General features: G+C 41.9%; 1 protein-coding gene across 5 annotated transcripts in view; it reads right to left on the bottom strand.

Moving 5' to 3' along the window:
- Positions 1–24,775, bottom strand: part of LOC105477210 (dopachrome tautomerase) — an 85,057-nt gene extending 60,282 nt beyond the window's left edge. For 4 of the 5 annotated variants that reach the window (XR_984572.2, XR_011614673.1, XR_011614674.1 and 1 more), the window contains exons 1-6: positions 21,862–24,775; positions 11,425–11,724; positions 8,906–9,006; positions 7,954–8,120; positions 4,321–4,500; positions 2,099–2,234 (exon numbers count right to left, since the gene is read on the bottom strand). Coding sequence is in view for 1 of the 5 variants with exons in the window: in XM_011733623.3 (XP_011731925.1) it covers positions 2,099–2,234; positions 4,321–4,500; positions 7,954–8,120; positions 8,906–9,006; positions 11,425–11,724; positions 21,862–22,156 (1,179 nt within the window). In the remaining 4 variants the exon portion in view is untranslated. The remainder of the gene's footprint in view (positions 1–2,098; positions 2,235–4,320; positions 4,501–7,953; positions 8,121–8,905; positions 9,007–11,424; positions 11,725–21,861) is intronic. The other variant, XM_011733623.3, reaches the window with a different exon arrangement.
- Between the last annotated feature and the right edge of the window lie 1,884 nt (positions 24,776–26,659).

Raw genomic sequence — 26,659 nt, 5'->3', positions numbered from 1 at the left:
TCCTGAGCCTTCTAGCTGTGTCCTCACATAGTAACCATGACGGATCAGGACAAAAACAAGAAAACCCCATAATGTCTGAGCACAGACAAATTATGAACATTGTCCAAGACACAAGACGCATGACATCCCCTTTCCCGGCTAATGTGAGCATCTGCTGCTGTTTTACCAACTATGGCTTTAACCTCAGTCTAGTCTGCCCCATATACACATATAATTACTCTAACAAGACACCCAATCATCGAATCAGGAAGCTTACCCCTGCTTCCTGACAACATCCGACTCAGAGCAAGGCTTCCAAAAGTCCTCCCCAAACCACCTGGCACAAGACCAAATCCTTTCTGTCTTTTCCAGCACCCACCAGCTGAGACTCTCCACAGTCCTCCATTCTCTCCCTGCAAGGAGTAACAGACCAATGTATTCAACTACACTGTGTTCCTAGAGGTCACAGACTGGAGAGCATTGACTAGGGCAGCTGAACAGTGTGGTCCTGACTCATTCTTCCTCATTTTGTTTGTCTTAGAAAAGTTCACCAGGGGATGAACATATTCTAAAAACTAAAGGCTGGGCCCAGTGGCTCATACCTGTAATCCCAGCACTTTGGGAGGCTGAGGCAGGCAGATCAGGAGGTCAGGAGTTCGAGACCAGCCTGGCCAATATGGTGAAACCTTGTCTCCAGTAAATATACAAAAATTAACCGGGCATGGTAGCGTGCACCTGTAGTCCCAACTACTTGGGAGGCTGAGGCAGAAGAATCACTTGAACCCGGGAGGCAGAGGTTGCAGTGAGCTGAGATAGCGCCACTGCACTCCAGCCTGGGCAATGGAGCAAGATTCCGTCTCAAAAAACAAACAAAAACACTAAAAAAGTTCAGAAATGTAAAATTTACAATGTTATTGTCAAGTTTTGTTCAGTTTGTTTTTGTTTTTCAAACAGGGTCTCACCCTGTTGCCCAGGCTGGGGTGCAGTGGCACGATCATGACTCACTGCAGCCTCAACCTCCCAGGCTCAAGTGATCCTCCCACCACAGCCTCCCAAGTAGCTGGGACCACAGGTGCATGCTACCATGCCCAGCTAATTTATAAAGTTTTTTGGTAGAGAAAAGGTCTCACAATGTTGCCCAGGCTGGTCTCGAACTCCTCAGCCTCCCAAGGTACTGAGATTACAGTCATGAACCACCATGCCCGGCAGTTTTCTTCTTTTGTTTTAAAGTGAGACAGAAATTAACTGATATACCAAAGGAGTTCATCACACTGAAATTTAAACAACGGTGAGGCTCCCGCACAGTCAACAGCAATCCTGTTTACTGTCTGTATTATTACACGTCAGAGGTATGAATCGATTAACAAATTAAATTGCCTCAAATGTGAGTTTTTGTATTAATGCCGTCGGTGAAGGCATTTGTCATTTTTTGCTTATATTAGCCAGGAAAGGGGATGTCATGCATCTTGTGACTTGGACAATGTTCATAATTTGTCTGTGCTCAGACACGGTTATGGAGTTGTCTTATTTTTGTCCTGATCCATCATGGGCACAGAGTGGCCTTGTCTGCCATCGATGTTCTACGAGATTGTTTATGTCCAATGGGGGACATCAACACCTGGTTGATAACACCAGGCCAGCTCTTGGATATCAGGGGCTGCTTTTCTTCTTTCTCAAGTAAAGCTCACTCAAGTTGGCATAGGAGGTTTAAATGTCCAGCATGCCCTCTCCATTCTCCTCCCCTTTTCTGGCTAACAGAACCTCTCTTTCCTACAGGTAACACATTGAAGGTGGTTTGTGTGGACTAATGGACCTCAACAACACTCATTTAGCCAATGAAAATCATTTATTATTATGCTAACTTACGAATTCACCAGTGGAATTATAAACTCTTGTCTAAGATCATCCAAAAGTGAACCATCCCTGAAGCATGGGTTCTGAATAGGGCCTTCAAATGCCACCTAACCATCTCTATGGTATAGATGGAAATTAATTTACATTTGCACACATCACGTTGTTCAACAGAGAATAAAACACCGCCAAATCTTAATTCTATGGAAAAAAGTAAATCTGACATATTATCTAGAAACTTTTCATGCATTCTGAGTCTTTGACATACCACAAAAATGGGATCATTGGCAGCTGAATGTGGCAAAGCGTTTGTCCCGTTCAAGAAGGAATGAACCAAATTATGAAGGCTCATCACTTGAGAATCCAGAGTCCCATCGGCTTTATCAAACCCTTCCAAGGCATTCCTGGGAGAAACAAGTATATCAGTGACAACAGACAAAGACTGATAAAGGTCTCTTTTTTGTCATTTTCAGCCTAGATGATAGTTTTCTAATTTGAGATTGGGTAGGTATATGGGAAGCTCTGTCATAACAAATTCACCAAGAATTAGCCCCAAACTTTAACGATAATCCTCTGTAAGGGGAGAGAACTCCTAATCAATGCTATTTCTGATCTGAATTATATCTCTTTTGTGTACTGTGTGACAACCTTCATACCTGCCTCTCATACCTTTGGAGAGCAGGTTCTGTGTTTTCTTCAGATATTTATTGCCAGGGTTCAGTACCATGCCCAGCACATGATTGCGATCAATATTTTTTTTTTTTTTTTTTTTTTGAGACGGAGTCTCGCTCTGCCACCCAGGCTGGAGTGCAGTGGCCGGATCTCAGCTCACTGCAAGCTCTGCCTCCCGGGTTCACGCCATTCTCCTGCCTCAGCCTCCCAAGTAGCTGGGACCACAGGCGCCCGCCACCTCGCCCGGCTAGTTTTTTTGTATTTTTTAGTAGAGACGGGGTTTCACCGTGTCAGCCAGGATGGTCTCGATCTCCTGACCTCGTGATCCGCCCGTCTCGGCCTCCCAAAATGCTGGGATTACAGGCTTGAGCCACCGCGCCCGGCCGCGATCAATATTTTTTTAACATTTAATATGATATTTATATTTCTCAACCAAATAGACCTTCAGCTTGACTGAAGGTCCAGCTACTCAGTAGGCTGAGGTAGGAGGATCACTTGAGCCCAGGAGTTTGAGGTTACAGTTAGCCATGATTGTGCCACTGCACTCTATCCTGGGTGACACAGCAAGACCCTGGCTCTACAAAAAAGAAAAAAAAAATTCTACCACCATAAAAAGACTTTAAGAATTATGAGAAATACGTTTATAAATAAGATTTTAAACAAAGATGGGTCCAAAAAGGGGGTGGTAGATAGATTAAAGATCTTCTGCAAAACTGGATTCTCTCTCTCTCTTAACTGTGTTTAAAGAAGACAACTTGTATGGGACCAGGGCAGGGTAGGCTGAACTCACATGTAGAGGTTCTGCTAAGTGTAGCGTGGCTCAGAGTCTGTTGGGGTTGGACACAGCCTTCAGAGTAATGTCAAAGGTGGGGGAAGGATAACATTTAAGGCTGTTTTGAAAAGGAGGATGAATTAATTTTTCATTGTGACAAAAGTGCTATTAAAATAGATTGCATTTCCTATATGTTTGAGTTAGGGGAGTTGTTCTCAAAATGCAGTGCTCAGAACACCTTAACTAGCATCATTTGGGATTTGCTTAGAAATGCAAATTGTTAAGACACAGCCTACACCTACTGAATCAGAAACTCTAGGAGCAGGGCATGAAATATGTTTTTCTTTAGTGATTTTGAGATGTGCTTAAATTCTGGGCCCGCCTCTACAGGTACATACCACCACACCTGGCTGCTTTTTAATTTTTTGTAGAGACAGGGTCTTGCTGTGTTGCCCAGGTGGTCTCAAACTCCTGGACTCAAGCAGTCCTCCCTCATTGGTCTCCCAAAGCAGTAAGATTACAGGCATGAGCACCATGCCCAACGTGTAGTGGAAGATTAATAGTGGTCTTTAAATGTTAAGTATTGTAATGTCATTGCTGTGCTATGATTTGAGTTGAATTTAGTCTGCGATACTCCTCTGAGATCTCAGACCCCACTATTAAGGTGTATGGCTGATAAATTTCTAATATCAACATTTTAAAAAATAATAAAGAAAAGAGAAAGAGTATGGGCATTGAGAAAACACTATATTTAATGAAATACCCTGGTTCCGAAGACTGGACCTATTGATGTACAGTAATTAGAAATACAAAAGATGGTTTTCAACAGCTAAGTTAGAAAGCATTAAAACCACATTGTTAGTCATAGTAGATGGGTAAAGACTTTCCTCACACCAATCTCTTGCTAACTTCTCTTACTAAGCCTCTCTCCATCACTTAGCTTCGTAGTCAACCCCCAAAACCTGGGTTTCCTTCCATTTCATCACAACCAGATGCATGAAAACCTGTACTGTACACGCAGGTCCAGCCGCGCTCAGAGCACCCACCTGAAACTGAAGGTAGAGTTCTGGAAGAAGGGAGGATTGTCAAACTTCCGGAGAGACAGGCAATCTCGTATGTTTTTGAAGGTTGGCAATTTCACACTATTTCTTCCCATTTGATTTCTTCTCAGCAAACCTTCATAGGTTCCATTGCACAAGGTGACCCGGTGGTTGTAGTCATCCAAGCTAAGATTTGTAATAAGATTTAAAATAATATGTCTTGGCTGGGTGCGACGGCTCACGTCTGTAATCCTAGTTCTTTGGGAGGCTAAAGCAGGTGGATCCCGTGAGGCCAGGAGCTCGAGATCAATTTGGCCAATATGGCAAAGCCTCGACTCTACTAAAAATACAAAAATTAGCTGGGCGTGGTAGCGTGAACCTGTTGCCCCAACTACTCAGGAGGCTGAGGCAGGAGAATCGCTTGAACCCAGGAGACGGAGGCTGCAGTGAGCAGAGATCATGTCACTGCCCTCCAGCCTTGGTGACAGAGTGAGACCCTGTCTGAAGAAGAAAAACAAAACAAAAACAAAAACAAAAAGTAATATGTCTTAACTTGTGGATGGTATTATAAATTTGTGCCAAGCAAACCAATCAGGGGCACAATCATGGTAAAATTTTATTACAATTACTTTACCAGAGTTAACAATATGTGGTAAAAAGTACTATACCTGAAAGCCATTATGGGTTGAGAAATTCCAAAAATGGAGATGCGCAAAATATGGACATGGGTATAAATATGAATAATCATTACCATTCTGTTGGAAAGACAGTGAAGAGTTTACAAGGCAAAATGACTTCTATTGTGTGCATTTGAAATTTGAGTAACTGAAGGGAGAATAGGATGGTTCATATTATGTTGAGCTAAGCTAGTTTTGGCAGAAGTGACATGTAAAGTTACGAAAGTATTTTAGGCAAATTGAAGGCAAACAGGGGAGGTAAGAGTAAGAGCAGATGAAAGTACACAAAGGGGAGATACGTTGCGTTGGAAAATGTTCCAAGGTAGTAGAGTATCAATAGTTATGTGCTCAGCACGGACTGAGAAGGTCCCATGTCCATAAGACATTATATCCTACATGCCTGCTGTGGCCTGGATTCCACCATCAGAATAGTGTTTCTTTCTTTCTATTTATTTTTTTCTTTTTTATTTAGAGATAGGGTCTCACTCTGTTGTACAGGCTAGAGTGCAGTGGCACTATCACAGCTGACTGCAGCCTTGAACTCCTGGGATCAAGCAATCCCCCCGCCTCAGCCTTCCTAGTAGCTGGGACTACAGGTGCACATCACCACAACTGGCCCATTTTTGCGTTTTATTTTTGTTTTTTTGAGACGGACTCTCACTCTGTAGCCCAGGCTGGAGTGCAATGGCGCACTGCAACCTCCGCCTCCTGAGTTCAAGCAATTCTCCTGCCTCAGCCTCCTGAGTACCTGGGACCACAGGCTCATACCACCATGCCCAGCTAATTTATGTATTTTAAGTAGAGACAGGGTTTCACCATGTTGGTCAGGCTGGTCTCAAACTCCTGACCTCAGATGATCCTCCCGCCTCGGCCTCCCAAAGTGCTGAGATTATAGGCGTGAGCCACTGCGCCTATAAGTCAAAAGTTAGCTGGGCTAACTTTTTAAACTTTTTGTAGAGACAGGGTTTCACTACATTGCCCAGGCTTGTCTCGAAGTCTTGGCCTCAAGCAATCCTCACACCTTGGTCTCCCAAAGGGCAGACCATTATTTCACTGGTAGAGATAAAAATTTAAAGATGTTATTGTGAGGGTTTTCATGATTAGGGGTAGGACTGAGTATGTGAGAACAGAATCAGCACATCCACAGGGATGAAAGAGGCCAGGACCTAAACCCTAAGCTAAGAAAGGTCTCCAAGGGCTCCCAGGCAGCAGTTCCCAAAGTGGATTCCCATGGGATGCCCCGTGAAGTAAGAGCTCCAGGGTCAGGGAAGGTTAGGCTCCTCTTGAAAAAGCATAACACATTTATCTATGGAAGGCTTGAAGACATTCTAAAAATTTAAAAACCTTGTAAACTCAGCCCTCTGTAAATTTGCTTGATGACAGAAATCTCTGTTCACGTACCATCCTCTACTATTCCAAAGTACCGTGGGAAACGGCGCTTGACGGAATTAAGCTCAGTCACGGAAAGAGCACTGATGATGTCCCTACTCGTGGAGCACTGTTCTGAGCACCGGAGGAGAAGCACAGGATGTGGAAGACGAAGTCCCTGCTAGCTGGGCATGGGCCCCTCAAAACGCATACCTGCCCAGGCTCAGGGTGTTGGCAGTGAAGCCTGGGGGCAGGGGAAGCCTGAGCTCTGTGCCCTGGAGCAGTCTAAGGACCTGGGAGGAAAGTAGAGCAGTGGGGTTTAAAACACAGGGATTCTGAGGCCAGACGTGGTGGCTCAGGCCTGTAATCCCAGCACTTTGGGAGGCCGAGGCGGGCGGATCATGAGGTCAGGAGATCGAGACCACCCTGGCCAACATGGTGAAACCCCATCTCTACTAAAAATACAAATATTAGCCAGGCGTGGTGACACAAATCTGTAATCCCAGCTACTCAGGAGGCTGAGGCAGGAGAATCGAGTCAGAGGTTGCAGTGAGCCGAGATCACACCACTGCACTCCAGCCTGGTGACAGAGTGAGACCCCGTTTCAAAATAAAGAGGGGCGGGGGGAGGGGGGACATGGATTTTGGAGGGAAAAAATGAATAAAGGAAGGTGAGGAGCCTCTTGGGAAATTTTTTGCTGAAATGTGGTCCAGGACAGAGAAACAAATTCAAGGAGTCTTTGAGGACAGAACTCTTCATGGGCTGCAGGCCAGGCCACTGACCTGTGTGTGAAGTCTTTAGCATGTCAGAGACCATCCTTCCCTGGCTGTCCCCAAGCCCCTGTCCTCCTCAACTCACCAGCATCCCATGGCTCAGCCATATCAGGCTGTTTCCAGAGAATTATCTAGCTTCACGCATGATGTTCCCTCTACCAAGGACCCACCCACTGCCCTCCCACACTCCCCTCACCTCCTCTACACCTGACTAAGGCCTGTGCCCCTTCCCTTCTCAGAACCACCATCTCTGCCTCTTTGGGACTTGCCCAGACTCTCTTCTTGTCTTTGTGTATACATCTATTACAGTGTTTCTCACACTCAATTGTAATTTACTTACAAGAAATCTATCTTTGTTAATACAAGATAATATTCAAAAGGGAGGTTTTATTTCACTCATCTTTGTGTTCTCGGCAGTAACTACATCACGTAGGATACGGTGGTGCTTAGCAAATGTTGACTGAATGCAAGAACTACTCTTAATTTGATTAGGTTGGTGTAAAAGTAATTGCAGTTTTTGTTGTTACTTCTTGCAAAATTGCAAAAACCGCAATTACATTTGCACTAACTTGATAAAACGAACCTGATTTCAAAATGAATGACGACCAAGCATAATCAATTCACAAATGTGATTTTGATATATCTATTAATTAAAGAGCTTAGAATTTTTGAAATCCCGCCTCCCATAGGAAAACTGTTTTCAGAAACATGTAAATAGGATACCACATGCCTAAGAAACAGAACTATAAAGTGACTTCTCCATGTCTCAGACATCAGAAGAGACTATCTCTGGACACCATTGCAGGTATAGGAGCCATTACCTATCACAGACAGTTTCCCAGCTGGAGAATCTTGAGTTCTGACTAATCAGAGTCGGATCGTCTGGTCTCGCTGCTCCAAACAGCTGGTCTGTACACACATCGCACTCGTTCCTCCCAGTGGCAAAGTTCCAGTAGGGCAAAGCAAAAGACTCATTGCCAATGAGTCGCTAAAAGCAAAGGGCAGGCCTAGTCATTTAATCCATGCCATCAGATACAACAAGAAAGCATACAAGGCAAAGACTGATATGTATCTCAACCAAATGTCTACCAAGACTAAGAGTACCAGATGGATAAATGAAGAAACTGTGACATAAATCAGTGTGTGTATATTATATATACACAAAATACATATATTTTATATATATAATCAGTGTGTGTATATTATATATGTAATATACATATATATACTGTATACAATGGAATATTATTCAGCCTTTTAAAAGGAGATCCTGCCATTTGCAACAACACAGATGAATCTAGAAGACATTATGCCAAGTGAAATAAGCCAGACACAGAAAGGAAAACACTGTATGATCTCACTTACATGTGGGATCTAAAGAAAAGAAGAAAAAAGAAAAAGAAACAATGAATACATAGAAAGAGAGCTACATAGTAGTTACAAGGGACTGGGAGAAATGGGAAGAAGTAGACTGAAAGGTACAAAGTTGCAGTTATGTAGGATAAATAAGTCTAGAGGTCTGAGACTATAGTTAAGGTTGTATTGTGTACTGGTAATTTGCCAAGAGAGTAGACCTTAGGTACTCTTACCACACACACAAAAAGAGGTATCTCTATGTGATGCTGGGTATGTTAACTTGCTTTAGTGCACTAATCACTTACCTTATATGAACATCAAGATAAGTATATCAAAACCCACATTGTATGGCTTAAATATATACAATAAATTTTTTTTAAAAAAGATAAAAGTACTAAATGCATAGTTTTGACCTACCTGGAGATCTCTTTCCAGACACAACAAATGGTACCTGTGCCAGGTAACAAAAGCAGGTCCTTGATGTGAGAAATCTATGGCCTTGTAGGGGCGTCCTGGTCCTGAAACAATTGGGAAACATATTAGAGATGACAGAATAGAATTTTTTAAATGTTAAATCTTACCTAGGCTGTATCTATAGAGCCAGTAAGTCCATGATGTTTTATAGTAGTAAGAAAAAGTCTGTTGTTATTTCTCTCTCCAAAAGCAACAGCAATGACATGAATTTCAGAAGTAACTAGTACTTTTAGGATAAACCATCCTTTATCTATCAAAAGGTTGATTTCTAGCAGAGATCCAGGAAATTCAGGTGACTTTCAGCCCCCGATACATATTTAATTTGTAAGCAACAATCCATTCAGGTGAAATAAACTATCCAAAAGAATAGATCATTAAGACCTAAATGAAATATATTTGTAAAAGGCATTTGCTAGCCTATGCTTCACAAAGGTATAAATGTAAAAGGGAGGGATTAATAATATCGTCACTTCTACTGCACTTAGTCCTAATGCAGTATTTATGCAACCAAAAAGAACTTTCATGTATTTTGCCTCACCCATCAATCTGTTATAACTACTAGCTGACAAGCATTCTCGCTGAGACCAGAAGAGAGAAAAATACATTCAAGCCATTTAGGCTGGACACTGGAACTGCCAATTTTAGTGAAAAGCTCTGGACGATTTAATGACCTCCTTACTGCCTGGTCCATCCTTCTTCCCTTTTTCATAACAGCTTTGATAGTTATGTAGAAACTTTAGCTAACTTTAGTTCTTGTTCAAAATACCTATAATAACTTCAGAGAGTTGAACAGACATGAATATAAATTTAATTCCTAGCTATGACCAGAAACTATCATTTTCTTTTCCTCTTGAGAGACTACCCTCTCATAAAGCAAAAATTCCTCAGAGTGATGACAGGAAAACTATAAAGGTTTATAGCCAAAAGAGCCTCCTTATCTATCGATAAAGAAAGACAGATGCTTACCTGTAAGGCAAGTTTTAAAAGACTCACACTGAGAAAAGCACTGCTGTCCCTGATGTTGGCTACACAGCCCTGTTTCATGTTTAATCCAGAGCAAGGTTTCAAATTTTCAGAACCCAACCACAAGAGGGTATCAAGTGAACGGGAACAAGTGATGAGCAGAAGGATGAACGTGTCCAAATCAGAATCTCGCTCTTCAAAGTGAGCTTGATGTCTTCATTCATCCTGACCCCAATGAAGGACCCCAAAAATGGGGACAGGGGCATGTACAGCCATGCATTCAAGGACTGCTATGAGAAGAATCTAGGACAGAGTCAAGCCCTCCTAGAATACATTGGTGTCTGTGGCTTTCCTTTGACTGAAAAATAAGGACAAAGCTGAACCTACTTGATCCACGAAGTTTGTAACAGACAACTACCTCATTCCAAGTCCTATCCAGGCCCCCATTTTTTTCTCTCTCTCTTTTTTTTTTTTTTTTTTTTTTTTTTTTTTTTTTTTGAGGCAGAGTCTCGCTCTGTCGCCCAGGCTGGAGTGCAGTGGCCGGATCTCAGCTCACTGCAAGCTCCGCCTCCCAGGTTTACGCCATTCTCCTGCCTCAGCCTCCGGAGTAGCTGGGACTACAGGCACCCGCCACTTCGCCCAGCTAGTTTTTTGTATTTTTTTTAGTAGAGACGGGGTTTCACCGTGTTAGCCAGGATGGTCTCAATCTCCTGACCTTGTGATCCGCCCATCTTGGCCTCCCAAAGTGCTGGGATTACAGGCTTGAGCCACTGCGCCTGGCCACAGGCCCCAATTTTTAAGACCTAGAAGGGCAGGTCACCAATTTCTCAAGCATCCAACATGACTGTGTTGCAAATAGCTAAGCAGCAGAAACTCTACATTGCTCTGGCTAAGCTTGTACTTTTCCTTGACAATACAGCTCCAAGAAACGGGGGGGTTCTGGACCATGTAGGAGGACCATAAATGATTATCTGAATGTCAATCATGTGATAGACTGCCTAAAATCCACCCGAAGTTGATCTATCATGTGAGTTTAACAAGATACCCACTTCCAACATGAGCACTCTAATTCCGCACAAAGCAGCTTCATGTGCCTTGGCACATGTTCAGTTAATTCCTCTAATTTGGAGAAAAGGTCAGAGAGGGCTTCCATGGCCAGATTTGCAAATATTTTCTTCTGAAATCAAAAGGAATTCACCTTCACCTCACCAACTCACGCTTTTGATGATTAACAGCTTCACAGAGAAGAGTTTACCCTTTGAACCAAGAAGATACAGTAGAGGAGAGAACATTTAAAGTGTCTGCAGCCAATGTGCAGGAAGAAACTGCGTCTTTCTAACTCCAGGCAGTATTTGATAATTCTACGACTTTCATAAACCTAAGGCTGCCTTGAGGTTGCTCTCTTGTTAATTAACTTGCATGAAATTACTTCCCACTGCCATACCCTCAACCCAAACAAAATCTATAATAATATACCTTCAGCCAAAGAAAAAACCCACCTAATAATGTATCTCTAACAGAATAATAATGCAGCCACACAAAAAAATCATAAACACTGCAGTTGGCAAACTGCGGCTGGGTCCCATCGGGCCCAAGCAGGCCCAGCCAGTGTTGCGTGGTGATCACGTAGTCGGGGTGTACGCTCTTCTTCGCGAGATCTAAGGCGCCCAAGAACTGCTCTCTCTCCTGAGGACTCAAGGAATGGATGTTCTGCCGAATCACTGGCGGTTTCTTCCGATCGCAGTTGGGGCCGGTCCAGCCGAACTTGCAGTCTCCACAATTATAGCCGGCAAAGTTTCCTAGTTCACAAAACAGACAGATGGAAAGGGAAGTGGGTTTATGTCGTTTGGAAGAAATTTCCGAATTTGTACTCTGAAATTTGAATGGAAGAGAAGATGAAGGTGCTTACACAAAGGCAAAGAAAGCCCATTTTCCTCCCGTGGTCTTCTCTTAAATGTTTCTATCTCCCAGTGGTCTAAGTACTAGAGAGTTTCCTAGACACATTCCCAGCAACGAAACAGGACATGAAATACGTTGCATACTGCAACGAGCTAAACTGTGTTACCCCAAGTCCTAGCCCCCAGTATACCTAGTATGTGACTATATTTGGAGATAGTGCCTTTAAAGAGGTAATTAAGGGTAAATGAGGTCCTTAGAGTAGGCCCTAATCCAATATGACTGGTGTCCTCAAAAGAGGAGGAAATTTGGACACAGTTTTGGAAGGAAAACCACATGAAGACACAGGGAGAAGACAGCGATCTGCAAGCCAAGGAGAGAGGCCTCAGAGGAAACCGACTCCCTGATCTCAGCCATCCAGCCTCCAGAACTGTGGGAGGGTGAATTTCAGTGTTTAAGCTGCCTAGTCTGTGGGACTTGGTTATGGCAGCACTAGCAGACTCATGCACACACTCCTTCCTCCCAGGATCGCAGAGGTATCTCCTCCTGTGCCCGCTTCACGCCCACAAAAAGGGATGACACAGAACAGTTCTTTGATTTAGAGAGGAAGAAAATACACAGCAAGCTAAAGATGAAACCAAAATAAATACATGGCCGGGCCCAGTGGCTCACCACCTGTAATCCCGGCACTTTGGGAGGCCAAGGCAGGCAGATCACTTGAGGTCTGGAGTTCGAGACCAGACTGGCCGACATGGTGAAACCTCATCTCTACTAAAAGTACAAAAAGTAGCCAGGCATGGTGATACATGCACGTAGTCCCAGCTACTGCAGAAGCTGAGGCAGGAGAATGGCTTGAACCGGGAGGTGGAGGTTGCAGTGAGCCGAGATCATGCCATTGCACTCCAGCCTGGGCGACAGAGCAAGACTCTGTCAAAAAAAAAAAGAAAAAAGAAAAAAGAAAAGAAAAGATAGAAAGAGAGACAGAGAGAGAGAGAGAGAGAAAGGAAAGGAAACGAAAGGAAAGGAAAGGAAAGGAAAGGAAAGGAAAGGAAAGGAAAGGAAAGGAAGGAAGGAAGGAAGGAAGGAAGGAAGGAAGGAAGGAAGGAAGGAAGGAAGAGAAAGAAAGAAAAGGAAGAAAGAAAGAAAGAAAAGGAAGGAAGGAAGGAAGGAAGGAAGGAAGGAAGGAAGGAAGGAAGGAAGGAAGGAAGGAAGGAAGGAAGGAAAGAAAGAAAATACATGAATTAGCTGATTTCCAGGAATTTAGAAGAAATCTCACATTTAAAAAGCTGGCTTATTTCACAAATTTAACAGCATTAAGACAAAATCAACCGAAGCTGGCAAGTCCTAAAGGTGAATCAGCAGCCATGATGTCAGGAAGTGCATACCACCGCGGGATTTCTGTCAGTTGCACAAAGCTCCCTGCTTTCTCAAAGTCCGGGGAAGGAGGACAGCACTAATAAGATGAAGCTCTGGGCATCTCTGATCAGCATCTAAAGTTTGCATCCTTGTAGTTCGCCCCAGACTTTTCCCTTCTCAGCCTTCCAACTTATTGCATGGGGTATGACCAACACTTCATTCCTTAGGTTAGAGGGTAAAATTTGAATATCATTAGAGCAAAAGGCTGAAACAAAAGGGGATAATAATGCTTATCTCCCAGAAGATTAAAGGGATTATGTAAAGCATTTAAAGAGGGTGAACAGCTCACTTACTCCTCCTCCTCTATCTCATGCCCTAGGCCTATTGCTTGCTTTTCCTTCGTCCTGGAACACTTTTCCCTCACTGTCTGCCTAAATTCCTCTTTACCCGCCTGACCCATTTCTCCTTTAAGCTTCACATTGGTGCTCTCTAAGGTCATTCCTGATTCCACAGGTCAGGGTTCAGGTCGGTTACTTCCTTGCACCTCATACATCCCCTTTCTTCACACTTATTTACACTGATTGTAAACATCTCTACACTTGTTTCAGCTCCCAGGCAGCTGGAAAGCTATGAACTCACTGCCTAGGCCTGTGCTTAGCCTTGTCCTAAACAAACATGCGTTGAGTGAATAAGTTGAGTGACTATCGAGCATGTAGCAGACGATGCCACATACATTTTCTCTCCCTGTTCTGTGGGTTTGCAGAAAAAGCAGCCCTATAAACAATTTTGGTAAACCACAAGTAGCAAAATAGAGGTAAGTAAAAAGTACTATGACCATAGGGGAAAGAGGGTTATTTGGATCTCTCAAGGAAAGGAAAATTTTCCAATAGCATGAAAACGAAATGATTAACAGCACTCTGTAAAGAAAATGCACAGGCTTCCTTTTCTATAGTGGATTTTTTCATGGTTAAAGAAAATTTCCTTAAAATGTAAGTAGGGAGAATTTTTTCTAATTGTATCGGTTATTTGAGTTTTTTGTTTTTTATAATATATTTTATATCCCACCTTTTACATAGCTCAATTATCTGTATTTTTCTGTTACAGCACTCTATGAGAACATAAGTAAAAATACTGAAAAAAATGAAAAATTCTACTCTTCCCAAGACTAAAAATCATGTTTTTGAATAGTTTAACGTTAAAATGTATGTTGATTCCTGGAGATAATTAAATACAAATTATTTAACAAATATTTATGAAGCGGCTTCTATCTCATCAGATGCTACGCAAGATGCTTCAAGTTTTATGGACCTTGAAGTCTGTTTTCCCTGGGGCAATCTTACTAAAACTCTATGTTTTAAAACGAGATTTGATTAAAACATATCACCTACTCTGGCAGTATAGGAATGGAACATTGTTTTGAGAACTGAGTGAACAAAATGCTGTGTCTAAAGAAGAGTAGCTACCCAGATTAAAACTCAGTCAAACTTCCAGCTTGCGATCTATAGCTGATTGGAGGTAAATGTCTAGTCACCTCTCTACCGTAGAAGAGTAATTCCGTGCTTCATAATGCTGAGAAATTTGGATGATGATAATGTCGCTAGAGGTTCACTGATTGTAATCCTGGTTTGCGGAAGTTGCTAGTGGAAAATTGCAGAGTGTGGGGGAGAAGGTAGATGGGAATTTTTTGTACTTTCTCCCCAATTTCTATGTGAACCCAAAACTGATCTAAAATAATAAAGTCTCAATATTTTAAAATATTAATAAATAACACACCTAAATTTAATAATAATAATTTAATACATTCTTACATTTAAAGGCATAACACTTGTTTTTGAGTTGGGGGTCTGATTGTTGAAATTGAGTAATTCATAATTTATGCCATGAGTTGGAGGACTACTCTATTTTCTTTGTCATGATTCTTTGTAGTTGGCAGAAACAAAATAATTGACTCTCTCATGTATTTAATAATTTATTGAACACCTACTATCTAAAAGGTATCCAGCACTACACATGCACTGACAGTGAAGGAGGTGTGAGGGTATGGGGGCAGGGGGTAGATAAATCTCTGTAGTTTTGACTCAGTTTTGCTGTGAACCTAAAACTGCTCTAAAGTCTATTAAAAAATACAACAATTTAACATGTCTTCCTTTATGTTACCATAGCTTTTATGTTATAAAAAACAAGCACATTAATGTGGAACACTTAGAACTACATCTGGTATATAGTGAGTTAAATATATATATTTTTTTATTTATATATTATATTTATTATTTTATATATGTGTATAAATATATAGTGGGGTGTTGTGTGTATGTGTGTTTTTTTTTTCTTTTTTTTTTTTGGTCAAGATAGAGTCTCACTCTGTTGCCCAGGCTGGAGGGCAGTGACGCGATCTCAGTTCACTGCAACCCCTACCTCCTGGGTTCAAGCGATTCTCCTGCCTCAGCCTCCCTAGTAGCTGGGATTACAGGTGCCCGCCACCACGCCTGGCTAATTTTTGTATTTTTAGTAGAGACGGGGTTTCACCATGTTGGCCAGGCTGATCTTGAACTCCTGTCCTCGGGTGATCTGCCTGCCTTGGCCTCCCAAAGTGCTGAGATTATAGGCGTGAGCCACCGCACCTTGCTGTGAGTTCTATATTAAGTGTTATTATTACTAGTATTATTAGAGACCACTTATCAAATAGTACAGCAATTGTTTGTCTTCATATCTGTCTTACATATCACTATACTATGCACATCTTAAGAATCACGTCAGTTTTTCCCCCCTCTCTGTATCTGAAGGACCTAATTGATGCTAAATAAATGTTGGTTGGGTAGGTGGTGAAAGAATCAATGAATAATTGAATAAAAGGGATCAGACACTAGTGGATACAAACACAGATGGCCTCTGACTTATGATGGTTCAACTTAAAATTTTTCAACTTTAGGATGGTGCAAAATCAATATGCATTTAGTAGAAACTCACTTCGAATATCCAGGTAACCATTTTGGTTTTCACCTTCAGTACCGTATTTGATAAATTACATGAGATATTCAATACCTTATTATAAAATAGGCCTTGTGTGAGATGCTTTTTCCTAACTGTAGGCTAATGTTAGTGTTCTGAGCATATTTAAGGTAGGTTATGCTAAGCTACGATGTTCATAGGTTAGGTGTATTAAATGTATTTTTGACTTAACGGTATTTTCAACTTATGATGGATTATTGGGATGTAACCCCATCATAAGTCAGGAAGCATCTGTATAAATAAGGCATAATACCCTAGTCTAGTGGAAATGAAGGACATGTACACAATGACATTTCAACACAAGTCAAACTGTGGGAAAAGTGAATACAGAGGAATAAGTCAAGCTCCATTGGATGACAAATGATGAAATGATTAATCTTGATTCAGAAAATCAGAGATGCTTCACAACTATAGTGAACAAGAAACTTTAACATAACCAGAGTTGCCTCCAAAAGGCAATGTATAAGTTCTAATAAGAAAGTTTTCAACACCTGTGAAAGGAATGGGGCGGGGGTGGAGGGAAAGAAAGCTTGTGTCTGTTTTGGAGCTCATTTATGACCCAGAAATGTATTCGATTAAAACATTCCTTTTCCAAGATGTCTCAGAGAAATTCTTCCAAAGCTCTGCAGTTGGGTCCCTTTCATTTCTGAGTTTACAGACCTGACCTGAAGAATTCATTGAAATGCTGGAGGTGACTGAAAAGTGTAACAACATGAAAGTCCAGCAGACAAAATGTTTATTTCTTTAATTTAGATTTCCTAGTAGCATCTTCCATCAATTTAACATAAGTTAGTTTTTCTCTTCTTAATCTACCAATGCAAAAAAATATAAGAAGAGAAGCACTTTAGAAAGAACTGTGTTCTCTTACTGGGAAACAGAGAGAAAAGAAAAAAAAAAGATTCCTAGATAATATCAATCTTTCGACCATTGAGTATGTTCTTGAGTGAAAATTAAATTTAAAGAGTCAAACTCTTATGCTTACAAAGGACTAGGATAAAAATGGAAAAAGAGTGAGATCATCTAAACCCCACACATTCCTACGTGAACTGCATCAGCTCAACCTCAGAAAGCCATTAGACTAAATAAGCTTGAAGGCCACCGATTAGTGAATTTACAAGGAACTCTAAATAGCCTATTCCTTTTAATTAGAGATTCTATTATTTTAATAACAATACTTTATACTTACATAGGTCCTTTCATCTACAGAACTCAAAAGGATTTTACAAGTGTGGTTTCATCATTATCCCCATTGCAGAGATTGGAAAATGGAGGCAATTAGTCACTTGTACAAACAAGAAGTTCACTGTCAACTGTTCAAAAACTATTTGGTGTACAAGTTTCTCAGAAGCCAAAAGACATAGCTGCAAATGGCATATTCTCATAAAGCCAACTGGCAGGTAAGCCTTATAAGGTGAACAGCAAATTCAAAGTCTCCTGCCATTCAGCTCTTCCTGACAATTAAGCTTAGTGGCTTTTTTGTTTCAATTTCTCCCTACAGAGACTATAGAGAAACTCTCTACAGAGAATTTCACCATAGAATTTAGAGTTTTAAAAAACAAATCCCAGAACCTGTATGTGTTTCTACTTATTAGGCTGAAATTACTTTACCAGCTTCATGATTATGGAAACTATGAGGTGTTTATTTTCCAAAGAATTAACAATATTCGGAGTCATCAATAGTCTGTTACAAGACACTAATCTACATCTCTTCCTTGAGAAATTTTGGATCATCCCAGGAGTGACCCAGTGACTCCATTCGCAAAAGAGTCATCAGGCTACTGTAGACGAGGTTCTTTGGGAGACTCAGGATCAGGTTTCAATGCCAAAGATTGCCCCATAAAAAAGCTACCCTAGGAAGGCTAGCAACTTACTCTTTGGGTGAGAATTAATTGAAGGACATGTGTCCTGCTTTGGGACACACGGCACATCACAGAATAGTATTTACGACATACACAAAATAACTTCCCAGCTCAGTCACGATGGACTTAGTCTCGTGCCCTGAGATTCAAAGAAAAAGACCATCTAGCAAGATAAGTAGAGCCATCCAAAGTTGGTGTCACAATACAGTAGAATATTATTCAGCCTTTAAAAAGAAAAAAATTCTACCATTTGCGACAACATGGATGGACCTGGAAGACATTTGTGCTAAGTGAAATAAGTCAGTCTCAGAAGGACAAACTCTGCATGATTCCTCTTACATGAGGTATCTAAAGTAGCCAAACATAGAGAAGTACACGACAGAATGGTGGTTACCAGGGGATGGGGGAGGGGTGATGGGGAGTTGTAAAGTTATAACGATACAAGATGAGCAAGTTCCAGAGATGTGCTGTACAATATAGTGCCTATAGTTAACAATAAGGCATTCAGCACTTACAAATGTGTTAAGAGGGCAGATCTCATGTTAACTGTTCTTACCACAAAAGCAAAACAAACAAAAACAAAGAACCACGAGGAACCTTTGGAGATGATGGATATGTTTATTATCTTGATTGTGGAGATGGCAACACAACCGTATAGGTATGTCCAGATACCAAATTGTGCACATTAATTATGTGCAGTGTCCTGTGTAACAATTATGCCTCAATAAAACTGAGAAACATTAAAAGTCTAGTAAATTGAATTTATAGATACAGCAAATCTTAAGTTACCTTTCAAAAAATGTAGGTGTGGAAAGAGTTCTGTTGCTGATGAGTCTGGACTGAGCAGATCATGGGGGGAGGTGAGCCACAGCCTGGAGGTGGGATCTCAGGGCCAGGCCTGGCCTTGACAATGGCTGGAGAGGCAGACCACTTCCCCGGAGGAAGCCCTGCTTCTTTGGACTCGCTTAGGCACACAGGATTTCTTTACAGCCTGGACTTAAAGGACAGGCCCTATTTCTGGCCCAATGCCTTTTTAGAGCAGGGGATCCTTTTTTTTTTTTTTTTTTTTTTCATTTTGAAAGTAGGTCTCCGTGATCCTAAGTTCCTGTTACTTCTAGAGCAATATTTATAAACATTTCCTCAGCAAAGGGAAATAGCAATGATTCCTTCTATTCTACTATCCTCTATTCTTTCTATCCCTACCTAAAATAAACAAGCAAAAAACTTGCTAGCCAGGGCAAAAATATAAAGAAGCTGGTAACAAAAAGAGTTAACGGTTATATGTGACTTCCTAAAGTCCTCTGCCTCAGAATTCTATGCAATGCAGATTTACAACTTTTGAAAGTGTTGGCACTTTCTTTTTTTTTTTTTTTTTTTGAGACGCAGTCTTGCTCTGTTGTTTCCCAGGGTGGAGTGCAATGGCGCGATTTCAGCTCAGTGCAACCTCCACCTCCCGGGTTCAAGTGATTCTCCTGTCTCAGCCTCCTGAGTAGCTGGGATTACAGGTGCCCATCACCACGCCTGGCTAATTTTTGTATGTTTAGTAGAGACAGGGTTTCACCATGTTGGCCAGGCTGGTCTTGAACTCCTGACCTTCAATGATTCACCCGTCTTGGCCTCCCAAAGTGCTGAGATTACAGGTGTGAGCCGCTGTGCCTGGCCAGCACTTTTTCATTGATCGACATAGAAATAATTGTTCTAGAAGTATTTTGGGGTTTTGAACAAAAAAGTTACGGTGTTAGTGTGGTTTTCAGTCACACTAACCACACCAGCAACCTGCTCCTCATTCGTCTAAAAAAACCATGATAATTTTGAGAGAAGGGCTATAGAAGCAAATGCTTAAATAACTTAGAAAAACTGAGTAATATATATCCAATACATTATTGAAATTTTTGTCATGATTAATATCCAGGGCAAAACTAGGACCTACATATTCTTCTGAATGACAGAATAAAAAATATTACTACAAAAGGATTATAAAGCCAGAACTTTTTTTTTTTTTTTTTTTTTTTTGGACAGATCTCACTTTGTTGCCCAGGCTGGAGTGCAGTGGCACGATTTCGGCTCACTGCAACCTCTGCCTCCAGGGTTCAAGTGATTCTCCTGTCTCGGCCTCCAGAGTAGCTGGGATTATAGGCGCCCACCACCACGCCTGGCTAATTTTTGTATTTTTAGTAGAGACGAGGTTTCACCATGTTGGCCAGGCTGGTCTCAAACTCCTGACCTCAAAGTGACCCATTTACTTCAGCCTCCCAAAGTGCTGGGATTACAGGCGTGAGCCACTATACCTGGCCTAAAGCCAGAACTTTTAATGTGAAAAAAGAAATCTAATGTCTGGGCACTCGTGGACATAAAGATGGCAACAATAGGCACCGGAGACTGCTAGAGAGGGGAGGCAGGGGCAAAGGTTGAAAAACTACCTACTGGGTGCTCCACACCCTACCTGGGTGACGGGATCAATCATACCTCAAACCCCACTACCGTGCAATATACCTATGTCAGAAACCTGCACATGTACCCCCTGGATCTAAAATAAAGTTGAAAGTTAAAGTGAAAAAAACAATCGAATGTCATTCCTACACCAACATCACAGGCCTTTGTATGTTCCATTAGTAATACCTATTCAACCCCTTATGAAGCTCAATGACCTATATCCGCCTATGTTCCAGAATCCTGCGAGAACAGAAGTAAAAAGTGTTTTTAAAAGGAAAAAGTCTTCTGCAACCACCCAGCCTACAACAGTGTCCAAGGGCTTTGCTGAGGTTGCCACTTGTGTTTTTTGTATTTCAGTGGCCCCCTGCCAGGCTTTGAGTGTTGATCCCGGAAGGGCATGGCTGCTGGAAACTGGAGATGGGAAAGACTGAGGAGGATTTGAAAAAGCCCCAAAGAGCTAGAGGAATGAGAAATGCACAGAGATGTCAAAGCAACAGGTAATGAGAGAGACCAGAGTCTAAAGGAAGGACACTGAGCAAATTTTGTGATGTCCAGTTCAAGTCCAGATAAAAGTGACAAAAAGCCATTGTTATCTAATAACGACCCTCCCTGCCATAGCTCCTTGAGAAAGCGCCATCTTGCCATCGCTCGACAATTTTGTCAAAGTTCCAACCCAGTCATAAGCTTTAACGAGAAACATGCACTCTGCTGAGGTCAGCAGTTCGGGACCAGCCCGGCCAACATGGTGAAACCCCGTCTCAAAATACAAAAAGTAGCCAGGCATGATGGTGGGTGCCTGTAATCCCAGCTATTTGGGAGGCTGAAGCAGGAGAATTACTTGAACCCGGGAGGTGGAGGTTGCAGTGAGCCGAGATAGCACCATTGCACTCCAGCCTGGGTGACAAACCGAGACTCCGTCTCAAAAAAAAAAAAAAAAATCTGTTCAAATCATGAGAAATGTTGAGACCAGAACACCTGCCTTTGACCCCTGTCTTCTACATGCTTGCCTCACCCATCCCTTTTCAACAAGTGCAAACCCATTTCAGGAGAGGGCACCGAATCCATCTTGAAAGGACTTGCTCAGTCTTTTAAGCTCTTAAATTCCCCTTCCAACAAACAAGCCAATAGTATGTTGGCATGCATTCATATAAGCAGGCTTGGCCCACGCCATATTTATTTAGTCTTCATAATTAGATGTACTAGAGGGTATGAAGAATAAACCAGCACATCAGGCTTATTGAATATGCTTCCAACCAAAACCATCATTGGTTTGCCTTTCAAAGTCTAATCTAAGAGTCTCTGTCAAGAGTCTCATCTTTTCCTTAGAAGGAGCTCTTTTCCCAGCTCTGGCCCTCCCCACCAAGCTTGGAGCATGGGCCTCACCTGTGCACTTGCAGGTCCGGTGGAAGAATTTTCTTGGCCACTGCTCACGGTCATCCTGGTTTCGTAGGATGTAGGGACCACTCCAGGGCCTTGTGTCGGCTTGCACCTCTGTGCACTGTCCCCGGCCTTGCTGAGAGCCACAGACATCGGCCAACTCTGCACCCAGGCGTGGGCAGCACTCCTTGTTCACCAGGCTGTCCACTGTCATGCAGACTCGGGGGAACTGAGCCTGGGCTCCTGGCAGGATTTTACAGTCCAAGCAACTGAGCAGAAGCCCCCACCAAAGGGGGCTCATGGCTTTATAATTGGGAGAGCTCTCTCTCTCTCTCTTACTTTCCTTGTCTCTATCCCACTTTTCTCCTTACCTTCCACTCTTTCAGTCTTTTTTCTTTTCAGTATATTTTATTTTTCTTTGCATTCTATTCCTCTCTTCTTAAAAATATAACCACAAGAATCAGAGGTTACATGTGTGCACGTGTGTACATGAATATGCACACACTATTTTATGTGATTCAAACAACTAACAGATTTAATTTCCTTAGGAGCGCCTCTAACAACCAAATTTAATGAGGGTAGCGCTTCTCTCCATCTTCCTCCGTTAAATCAGGCTTTGTCTAATTGAGTTAATTTACAGAGGACCCAGTCATACTACTTATTATGCTGGTATTTCTAAACCCTCTCCCTCCCTCCTTAGCTCTTGACTTTAATTGCCTTGAACTCAGTTCAAAAGCCAAACACCGGGCTGCTTTTATTCTCTCTGGCTTGCCAAGCCACGGGGCCTTGTGGGCTTGTGTAAGGGCTGGGAGAAGGCTTCATTAGGGGGATTAGTATTAGAGAAACCCTCATCATTAGCACATGACCCAAAGTGCACAATAAAGGAGATCATTTCTGGCTTTGTTTCAGGAGGGCAAAACCATCTTCTTTATCTGGGCTCATATGCTCCAGCCAAACTTGTGACCTCAGACATCCTGGGGAGTCAATGGATGCAGTGAGCTCTTCGTCAAAGACCCTTTACAGACAAGCTCGCTTTGCTAACTACAATGCACTCATGGCTGCTTTCTGACATGTGTGCAAAAAAGACCATAATAGGGGGTCACGCAACTTCAAAAATAAAGAAACATTTATTTAGAACCAGGGTACAAGGAATTGCTTTGTTCCACAATTGGGAATCCTCTTCCCTCCAAATAATAACTTACTCTTCTATTCAGCACATCTATGCAGCAATATTTTTTTTAATTACGTGAAGTAGCATGCCACCAGAAACTCACAATTGTCATTATCTGATTGTATGGAAGGCACTGGAACCATCTGGAATGAAGACTTGCAAGCAAATCTTTTTGATTAGACTAAAGTGAAGCACGACCGAACTTCAGTCTAGAAAGCAATGCCTCCTGGTGCTTCTGGGGAATGGTCAGGTCAGCAACAGTGGCCACCTGTCAGATTATCCTTTTATTTTTTCACAGTGGAAACAGGACTGTCTTTGCACCTATTTCATGGTGGAAAGAGGACTTGGTGCCACAAGGATGCGAAACAGCTTCAGCTAGTTTCTAAGAATATACTTGAATGTAAAGACACATATTCTTATGTTTCAAAGCAAATTCCTAATGTGAAAACAATTATACAGGTATTCCCACCCCCTGTACCTCTGTGCCACCCCTTGATGTTAAGTTGCTATGACTAATTAAATGGTAGTTCTTATGTCTGGCTCTACACCAATATCAGCCTGTACCACAGCCCTACTGAATCAGAATCTCTGAGGATGTTCCAGATACCAACCAGCCTTTGTTAGAAAATATCTAGGCAATTCTAATGCGCAGCCAGAGTTGAGAATCACTGAATCAGAATACAGCAGAGCACCAAAGGAAATATTGCAACAGCATCAGCTAAAAGAGACCATGTGTAATAGTTTCCTGAGGTTTCTGTAACAAATGACCACAAACTGGATGACTGAAAACAACAGAAATCTATTTTCTCACTGTTCTGAAGGCCAGAAGTCTGAAATGAAGGTGTTGGCTGGACTGGCGTGTGTCAGCCAGGCGGCTGTACTCTCCCTGGACACTCTAGGCTAGAATCCTCCTTGCCTCTTCAAGCTTCTAGCAGCTGCTGTCAATCCTTGGCTTGAAACTGCAGCTCCAATGTCTGCCACAGCCCCATGGCCTTCTCCCCATCTGTCTGTGTTTTTCCTCCATGTCTGTTTCTCATAAGGACTTTTATTGGATGTAGAGCCCACTCAGATAATCCAGGATGATCTCATCTCAAGATTCTTCACTCAATTACATCTGCAAAGAAGACTCTTTTTTCCAAATAAGGTCACATTCACAGGTTCTGGGACATGGACATATCTTTTGGGGAAGTCAACATTCAACCTAACACGTCATGGGTGGGAAGAAACTTGGGGTCCTAAAATCGCAAAATCTCAAGGGTTTTTGAAACCTTTATTTTGGAGCTCATTCATTCCTTCCATGTGTATTTACTGACTGCCACTTCAGGCCAGCATTGTGACACTTGGGAATTTTATTCTATGTTTTTGTGAAGCCTTGGGTCTCCATAAATGTTAAGATAAAATTTCTTGGATGTTAAAACTGATGGAGTCAATAATTCTCATGTCAGAATGCCCCAGGTCTAAGTCCTAGGATCTCTTTTCTTTCATTTCCACACTTGCTAGATAACTCAGCTAGTCTGAGGCCTTAAATGCAGGCTATCATGACTTTCCAAAATTACATCTCTGACTTTGACCTCAGTTGTGAGCACCAGAGTCATATTATTTAACTTCCTACTGGACCTCTCTACTTGAAGGTTTACATATTTCTCACCCAAGTCGAGAACTTTTGCTCTCTCCTCCCAAATGTGTTCTCCATTGGTCTTCTCTATCTCCACAAAGAGCATCACCACAACCCTACAAGTCATCTTTGAGTCTTCTCTTTCCCACCTCTGCATGTGTGCTTTCCAATGCACTTCAAGTAAAATCCAAGGTACTTTGCATGTGCTACTCAAAGTGTGGCCAACAGATCCATGAATAGTGTGTTCCTGGTTTACATCAACATAAGAACAATGAGAACAGAAATTGAAAGTCAACACTGGGAAATTTTCACAGCAATTTGACATATGCCTGAATGTTATGCCAATGTCAAATTGCACTTGTCACCATCTAAAGTTATCTGACTTATTGGTTAGGTGGCTGAAAGTTTGTCTCATCTACTGGGCTATAAGTTCGTTAACTCTGCTGTGTTTTTCCAACATGTGCAACAGTATTTGGCAAATAGAGGCTACTTGATAAATAGTTGATGAATAAATATTCCCAATTCAAAATTTTATGTTCATCAAAAGGGCCTCATTATTATAGTGACTGGTTTTATACAAATTAAATGCTTTTATTTTGAATATATAAAACACATTTAGACTACTAATGACCACTATTATGCTGGGGGTTTCATGTTAGGTTTTGTTAAACTGCTGCAAATGTTGGAAAACCACCAACCCGACATCACTATGACCCATGAACTCCCTCCTCAGTATTTCCAACAAAACATCACTAGTGAGGAGGTTCTCACAACATTTCAGGAACAATTCTAAGGGTGAGGAAATTCTTCCTTTTAAATAAGTTTTTGGCCTGGCACAGTGGCTCATGCCTTGTAATCCCAACATTTTGGGAGGCCAAGGCAGGCAGATCACATGAGCCCAGGAGGTTGAGATCAGCCTGCGCAACATGGTGAAACCCCATCTCCACTAAAAACACAAAAATTAGCTGGGCATGGTGGCATGCACCTGTAGTCCCATCTAGTAGGGAGGCTGAGGTGGGAGGATTTCTTGAGTCCAGGAGGTTGAGGCTACAGTGAGCCGTGATGGCACCACTGCACTCCAGCCTGCGCAAAAGAGACCCTGTCTCAAATAAATAAACAAACAACAAAAAAAATAAGTTTTTAACATTAAGTATAATTTCCACTAAATTCAAATATAAATTTAAATGTAAATGTATAAATATAAATGTTAAATAAAATTTCCTTCCCCAATGCTTTCATCAAAAGCCTTTGGTAACCCAGTTGGGCTCCCTAGAACGGGTACAGTACATTTTCCACAGGCGTTTCTCCCTTTTTTTTTTTTTTTCAGACTAAATATTCTCCATTCCTTTCCATTTTCTTTCATATGACTTAGTTGGTTTTTGTTTTTGTTTTTGAGACAGAGTCTCGCTGTGTCACCCAGGCTGGAGTGCAGTGGCATGATCTCAGCTCACTGCAACCTCCGCCTCCTAGTTCAAGCGATTCTCCCACCTCTGCCTCTTGAGTACCTGGACTACAGGCACCCACCACCACATCTGCCTAATTTTTGTATTTTCAGTAGTGATGAGGTTTCACCATGTTGGCCAGGCTGGTCTCAAATCCCTGACCTCAGGTGATCCTCCCACCTCAGCCTCCCAAAGTGTTGGGAGTTTACAGGTGTAAACCACAGTGCCCGGCCCATATGATTTAGTTTTAAATGTCCCCATCAGCCTGGTCTTTTTTATAGACAACACAGGTCATGATTTGACCTCTGAATGCAGGTTTCCCATAACTTAATTCAACGTTCCTGCTACAATCTAAGCAAAGATAACTGAAAAAGAATTACTTTGTAAGCTTTGCTAGACAGTCACATCACCTCATCAATTTTGTCTACATCCACTCAGGGTAACTCACGCTGCAGTTAAGACCTCAAAATGTCATTTGGCTTATGAAAGAAATGTTTACTTCTTACGCAGCCTGCACATCCACCACATGTCTGTCAGCTGTGACTGTGCTGTACGCTGTGTTCACTCCAGGACTCA

Source organism: Macaca nemestrina, chromosome 16 (genome assembly GCF_043159975.1).
Source record: "Macaca nemestrina isolate mMacNem1 chromosome 16, mMacNem.hap1, whole genome shotgun sequence".
NCBI lineage: Eukaryota > Metazoa > Chordata > Mammalia > Primates > Cercopithecidae > Macaca > Macaca nemestrina.
This window is presented reverse-complemented; position numbering and strand designations above follow the sequence as displayed.